The sequence below is a fragment of the Empidonax traillii genome, unplaced genomic scaffold (assembly GCF_003031625.1).
Source record: "Empidonax traillii isolate 1590-97213 ecotype Southwest subspecies unplaced genomic scaffold, ASM303162v1 scaffold36:size2505666, whole genome shotgun sequence".
In the NCBI taxonomy this organism is placed as follows: domain Eukaryota; kingdom Metazoa; phylum Chordata; class Aves; order Passeriformes; family Tyrannidae; genus Empidonax; species Empidonax traillii.
This window is the reverse complement of record NW_020955229.1, coordinates 2382590-2390017: the sequence shown is the minus strand read 5'-3', so window position 1 is coordinate 2390017 and position 7428 is coordinate 2382590. Positions and strand designations below refer to the sequence as shown.

The 7428-nt window shown below is 45.5% G+C and overlaps 1 protein-coding gene across 1 annotated transcript in view; it reads left to right on the top strand.

Annotated features, from left to right (window-relative positions):
- The first annotated feature begins 269 nt into the window (after window positions 1–269).
- Window positions 270–7428, top strand: part of IGF1R (insulin like growth factor 1 receptor) — a 136073-nt gene continuing 128914 nt past the window's right edge. The window contains exons 1-2 of the mRNA XM_027877987.1: window positions 270–306; window positions 621–1166. Coding sequence (XP_027733788.1) covers window positions 270–306; window positions 621–1166 — 583 coding nt within the window. The remainder of the gene's footprint in view (window positions 307–620; window positions 1167–7428) is intronic.

The following is a 7428-nucleotide window of genomic DNA, read 5'->3' as shown; positions in this document are numbered from 1 at the left end:
AATTCAGTGCGTTGCTACAATCCAAGCACTTTGTTTTCTTCCCAGTCCCAGTGCAGGAAGTGCTGACCAGCTTTCCATGGAGTTAGTATTGTTGCAGGACTAGTATTCCAGGAATTAGGGGCTCGTGATCCTGGGAAGAAAGAGTGATTTGAGGCCCGTGTTGTAACTTTCTGGGGAGCGTCCCCTTTGTGTCTTAGGAGGGGTGGGGAGTAAATCAGCAGCGTAATGAGCAGGGAACCACTTTCTGTACCACCTGTTTGGTTGCAGGGATGTGGCTGCAGCCCCGCTCTGCTCACATGAACCACGGTCTGATTTGAAGCAGCGTGTGCAGGTTCATCTGTGCGCTCCTCAGTGCAGCCCTTGTCATCAGCAGCAATAAACCAGCACTTCTCTGTGTGCTGCAGAGCACAGAGGGAGCTGCCATCCCTGTGCTGCTCCTGGCAGTGATAGGTTCGGTGCAGATGTAAATCAAGCACTCAGTTTCTATTTTAACACTGCAACCTAATTAAGAAGTTAAAATTTTTCTGGCCGCCGGAACATCATCCTGCTTGTGTTCCAGTTTCAGAAAGGCTTGGAAGCGCTTTATTTACCGACTTCTCTTTCTCCTCTTGCCTTCCCAGTTTGCGGGCCAAACGTCGACATTCGCAACGACATCCACGAGCTCAAGCGCCTGGAGAACTGCACGGTGATCGAGGGGTTCCTGCAGATCCTGCTCATCTCCAAAGCAGAGGATTACCGCAACTTCCGCTTCCCAAAGCTCACCGTCATCACCGACTACCTGCTGCTGTTCCGTGTGGCGGGCCTGGAGAGCCTCAGCGATCTCTTCCCCAACCTCACCGTCATCCGGGGCAGGAACCTCTTCTACAACTACGCCTTGGTGATCTTCGAGATGACGAACCTCAAAGAGATCGGGCTCCACAACCTGAGGAACATCACCCGCGGCGCCATTCGCATCGAGAAGAACTCCGACCTGTGTTACCTCTCCACGGTGGACTGGTCTCTCATCCTAGATGCAGTGTCCAACAACTACATCGTTGGGAATAAACCTCCGAAGGAATGCGGGGACTTGTGCCCGGGAACGATGGAAGAGAAGCCGCTGTGCGAGAAGACATCCATTAACAATGAGTACAACTACCGCTGCTGGACCACCAACCACTGCCAGAAAAGTAAGATCTCAGTAGCTACTGTGTTTTTGTTACCTCTCCTTGAAGTGAAGGTTTAGTTTTGTGGGTTTATTTTAAGCTCTTTAGCAACTGAAACTTTTGCTCTAGTTGTGTTTAGTTAACGCGAGGTACCCAGTTACCACACAAATAGATTCCTCCCCAGCCTGTTAAGGCTCATCTAACTTGATTTAAAAAGCAAAACCCAACAACAAATCAACAGCTGTAAAACCAAAACCCAACAAAAACTCCCTGCTTTCCCCATGGAAAAGATATAAAGTACAAGTATAGAACTAAAGCCATTCTAGCAAAGCTGGAGCCAGTTTTAGCTCCCCTGGGGACTCTGGCAGGGGGTGGCCGTCGAGTGCCATCTCCTCCTTGCTGAGGGGACGTTCCGTGTGTGCCAGAGCCACTGCTGTAATGAAGCTGCTGACGGAATTACTCTGACTGCTCTTTGCTTCCCTTGGATGCACCTTCTGAAATCCCCGCAGTGGTAAATTCTGTACATAGGATCTTGTTTACAGACGTCAGTTTGTGGAGCACAGTCTGCAGAGTCAAAGAGTCAGTGGACATCGTGGCTCCTGGTGAAGTCACCCCTGCCTGTTTTGTGCTTGTCTTCGTGATGGCGAAGTATTAGCAAAAACAAAACCTGATCTCTTCTCGCTTTTTAAAAATAGAGTAAACAAGCACATAGTTTACTCAGATAACACGGTTCCATGGCAGGCTTTTTGAGTTCATCCTGCAGCTTTAGGAAAGCTGAGCCCTGCAGTAGCAGTAGGGCTTAATTACAGGCAGTCGTCACCGTGCCTCAATTCCACGTGGCACCTTGGCCAGAGCTGCCATAATGACAGGAAGCACCACAGTGGGAGAGAAGACGGGACCGGTATCCTTTGGGTTGCCTTCAGTTGGGGATGTTGTTTTCTCTAAAGTGGCTCATCAGTTGCTTGGGAAGCCCTCCTCCTGTTCAATTAGAGCTGCAATTAGAGCAGCTCGCAGGGCAGTTTCAGTCAACACATGCCAAAAATACCTCTGGAAAAAGGCATTTGGAGTATGTGCTTTTATCAATACTTACAGAAAATAAAGTTTGTTTTTTAAACACAGGAAAGAACCCCCCCCTCAGCCTGTTACTGGGAGACTTTGTGCTTTGGCCAGGGTGAGGGGAGTGTTGTTGTGCAATGTTAGGCTTCCTCAGGCCAAGTTTGTGTCTTCATTAACAGACTGACTGTCGTCTACAGAGGGTGACCAAGGTGATTCCTGTGCAACCTCCCTGCCTTCAGTGGTTTGAATGGATGTAACCAGAGGGTATTTAATGAGATACAGGGACTTACTTGCTTTCTGTTGTGTGCTCTGGCTGTTTGAAGTACACAGAAGTAATTGCAAAAAAACCCTCTTTGGCTTCTAGGGGAATGTTAAAATAATTTGGATCCCAAATGCACACCTGAGAAGAAATCTGTTTAGATAAAATGAGGTCACAGTTAGACTGTGATAGCAAGACTTTGAAGGCAAACGTGTAGATAACGTTTGGTTTCCCTCTATGCTTTCATCTCCTTTCATGGGAGATTGTGAAGAAGAAAGCAAGTATTGGAAAAGAGCCTTGGAAGGCCTGTTAAGAGCTTTAAAAAACCAGTTAGATTTAGAGTATCTTAGGATGCAGAGCATATAGAGAAATGATCAAGTTCTAATCAATAAAAAGAGTGAGAAAATTTGGAGCTGTTTTAATTTGTTTGTTGTCATAAGCCACTGACTTGGAGGAAGAGAACTTTAAATTTGCCAGCCATTCATCTAAAAAAGAAAACAACCCCAAAGTACTCCTGTTCCGAAGGAAAACAAGGGAGGTACAAATGTGCAGTTGCTCCAAAGGAAGCTTTTTGTCTCCCCTGTTTGATTGCCTGGGTGCTTTGGCCGTGAACTCCTGATCCAGAGAGGACTCTCGCGGTGCAAAATCACCCAAGACACGAAAAAGAATGGAAGCAAGGACTTGTCACTTACTGAGCGTTTCAGTCTGCGTTTTCCTACCAGTAGAGAGATGACACCTCTGTTATTTTCCAGGGAATATTTTTCTAGCGTAGTGTCTAATTTAACCCTGACATTCTCCTTGTGCGTCACAGTCATGTTCAGCTGAAAATGTTGTCTGTCACTCAGGGTTCCTCCATGCCTTTTTATTTTCCTTTGCACTGGCTCTGTGGAGGAGTGTGTATTAAATCTCTCTTGTCCTTGTTTAGGTTTGATGCTGAAAGATCCTGAAGCTGGTGGGTAAATGTTGTGTGGGAACACTCGGTACTTTAAGTAGCCCGGCTTCTGTTTAATTTTGCCGTGGAGTGGAAGTTGTTTTTTTTTTCCCTTCTTTCTCTCGCTCACAAACAAAGGAAGAAGCTCGTGCTTCCTTCCATATAACTTGTGCAGGAACAATGCTGAGGGAGGAGGGAGGGAAGGATGTGCTGTGTGTTTGGCTTAGAATAATCCATGGGCGTTCGTGTAGAAGAGCGAGCGACAAAGGAACTGCAACTTGAATTTGTTTTTTATGTTTAAGGTTGAGCACAAAGCGTCAGCGGCTTTGCTGCCAGTTTGGTTGCCCTGGTTTCTGTGTAGTGTACATTCCTTTACCTCGGAGTGCCCCAAGGCAGCAGCAATACTAGTTTGCTCTCTTTGGAGCTGCAGCACTGTTGTGTTGGGCTTGGCACGCTCTCATCTCTCTGACTTGCACCTACTTTTATTTTGGTGTATCAAATACCAGCTGTACCTCCCTGGAGCTGCTGGTCCACGTTAGAAGAACCCTTCAGGATAAAAGGAGAGGACTGAAGTTGTTTGTTTGCAGCGCCAGTTGTGCTTTGGGGCACAGGTGGAGGCGGAAAAGACGGAAACTGAGCATCCAGACATACAAATAAGATTATGGCCTTCTGTGTTTTTCTGTTTTTCTGGCAGTTGTGACTGCTGGAAAGGGTTCTGGAAGCTGCCTGCCCCTTGCTAAGGGATTGGTGTGAGAGCCAGAAAAACTGTACCCCTTGCAAGCCTTGTGTCTGATGACACATTTGCTTTGCCTGTCCAGTGGTCTGCTGCAAAGAAAACTTGGGTTGTTTTCTGTATTCCTCTTGCTGATGACTAAGTTTTGAGGTCTGTTCCCTTGGTCACTGGGCCTTTCCAAGCCTGCAGACACCAACTGTAAATTACACCCCTGAAAGCCTGCCTGGAAGTTCAAGATCTCTTGTCCACCATAACCCTTGTGCTGTTTTTCAAGCAAGTCCAGCTAACGCTTCCTAAAACACTTTTGGGATTGCTGGGGCCGTAAGAAATGATCTGGGTAAACTTAATTGGGAAAGTAATAGCACAAGTGGCAGTTAGCTGTAGAGGTGATATATGGTGTATGGGTGGGATTTTTTTGTTGTGCTTTCTAAACTTCACCTTAACTGGGGGGATAATGGACAAATAATTAAGTTGGAGGAGCTCTCTGTCAAGCATTAGCTGAAACCCTTCCTTTCATACTCAAAGAAAGATGAGGGGTCTGGTTCTGGGGGGACACACTTAGTATCTGTGTGGAAGGGGGATACTGAGTTCAGCTGCTGCTTCTGTGTGAGGGAATGAGAGCACAGTGTGGATCCTCCTTTTGTGAGGGAGCAAATTACAGCAAATTATAGCTCCCTGTTCCCCAAAGAGGTGGAATAGCCATGTTTCCCGTGAAAGCAATGATGGTGAGTATCTGACGTGCATGAGGGAGCTTTAAGATTAGATTTGCCACTGGCATAAAAAAAAAAAAAGGAGGTGTAAATTGGCCTTGGAGAGAGAACATGGGTTAGGGCCATGAGCATCAAGCACTTGGTTCAGAACACACAAATCTGACGTGAGAAACAATAGCTGCCGTGGAGCCTGCCCACAGAACAACAGGAGAGAACTTCAGCTTCCCGGTGTGTGAAACTGAGGACCATGGAAAAGGCATGTGAGGATTTGGAGGCTGATGAAGAAGCAGATGGCAGCTGAGCACAAAGTGTTTTTAATGAAAATGTGTCCCTATTCCTTTCCGAATCGGTTTGACAATGGCCCGAAAAGATACCCGGTGTGTGAGGAGCGGGAGGGAGGGAATGACAGTGAGTGGGAAGAGTGGTCCATATGTGCCTTCTACTAAAATGTTTAAACATATGGAGACAGTAACATGATGTATTCTCACAAATATTCGGGCTCTGCTCCTGTTTGTTTACACGGAGCTCAGCGGATAATGCAGTTGAGTGGTATCGGTTGACATGGCTCCATTGACTTGTGCAGTGCTCACGGGGCGTGCCAGCTGGGAATCTGCTCCCTGTTCATTCAGCAGAGTAGTGGGGAAAACCATGTGCTGGACTTTTTTTTTTTCCTCCCCTGCTCTCCTTCTTGTTTTTCCCTCTCTGAGGAGTATTCACTGTATTCCCCTGTCCTTCAAAAGTACTGAACATACGTGAACGGGAGGAGAGGGGAAGAACTTGGGACCCAGAGATGATGAATCAGATTACTCTTATTTTGCTTTAAATTACATTTGCATGCCCCCTCCCTTTGCTGCTTCCTTTAAACTTTTTGTTTGTTTGTTTGTTTGTTTTCTTAAACCCCGAAATGTAGTAGATATCGTGTGTATCACAACGTGCTTTAAGTTCTCGTCTTTCATAAGCAGATTAGATGTGGTGTAATGTGGAGTTGGTCTACGTCACACCAACCCTACCTTTGTTGGTTTAAAAAAGATGAGTTGCATAAAAACCTGGTCACATTCTGAAACGGGCAGGTTGTTTATTGGTCGTGCTCAGTTGGTGTGCAAACTCCCCAGCGAATAAACATCTTCTGAAAGGAATAAACAGACCAAAAAAAAAAAAAAAAATTGTAAAAGGCACAGTTGGTGTCACTGAGTTAAAAAAAAATTTGTTAGTGTTTTCCTTCTGAATGGAGTTTTTTGCTGACTTTTGCTCCCCTCCTGAGAAGTCTGCTCTCCAGCCAGAGGTTTCCCAGAATTTTTATTATGGCTGTGAGAGCCTATTTAATTAGTAAGCTGGAATGGCCACAGAGCACTTTAGGCCAGTCTGCAGTTAATTACTGTAGCAGTGGTTTATATTCTGAGAAAAGGGCTAAAATTAAACGAATGTATACATGCCATTTTTCTTTGTTCTGTAGCAAAATGCCACAACCTGGGAAGGATGTCTTGAGTCTTGCAGCCTGCACTGGTCACTGGAAACCAAGTGCTAATGTTAAATACTCATCTTGACTTCCTGGTTTCTTCTGGTATAAGGGTTTTGTAGAGAACTGTTTATTCTGAGAGGTCTTGTAAGTTTGGGAGTTTTGCTTTCCGGTATTGAAAGGCAGTGCTGTGAACTTGGTCCCCTGCTGACACTTTGCTACTCGCTTGGCAAAAAGAAAAAATAACACCTAACAAACTTTGAAAAATACTTAAAAAAAAAAAATCACAAGTTTCCCCCACGTTTTGGAATAAAGAATTCAAAAAAAGTTTGAGGTGCTCTTCAAGGGTTTTGAAAATTCCTTGTGTCTTTCCTACTCACAGGTAAACACATGTTAATCTTAAGAAGACACTGTATTTTATGCTCCCTTTGACTTGCTTTGTCTCTGTCAGTCCAGAGGTGTGTTTCTGGTCACCAAGGGATGTGTTGCCACATTCCCTGCTGTGGGAGAAATTTATTTCTTTTGGTGTCGTTTCTGATGATGGGAAGGGGCAATCTATGTGGTGTGGAATGGTACAGGGAATGTTGCCACGATTTCAGTGCCAGTACCATTCCTTGTAGGTGATGGGGTGGTTAAATGTGTGTGCCCAGTTACTCTGAGTAATATAAACTCTGTTTTACATACGAGACCATTCTGATGGATGTGCTTGAATTGTCTCTTTGCCAAGAAACCATTTCACCGTCAGGGGAAAAACTGTGGAAATATAATTGGAGGTCACTGATAGGAAACTGGGATTCCCTGGGTTGCATGTGTGTTAATTCCTCAGTTCAGTTTCCCTGATGCTGGGTGGTGAAGGGTGGGGAAGAAAAAGAGTGCCAGTCCTTCCTACAGGAAGATCCTAAAGCATCACCAGATAACGCTCTGTGTGCGTGACAACCTTCCAAGGTGGAGTGCTTGGAAAGAAGTCCTGGGGTAACCTCACATTCTATGGAGGCTCCCGGGAGAAGGGAATGACTGTGTAGCCTGAGGGGCCTGAGGCTGTGGAGCAGAGAGGGAGAGGGAGCTGATGTGTGTGATTCAGTGAGGATTTCTCAGATATTGTTTATTTATTTCAAACTTGAAAAAAAAAGCGCTTGAAAAT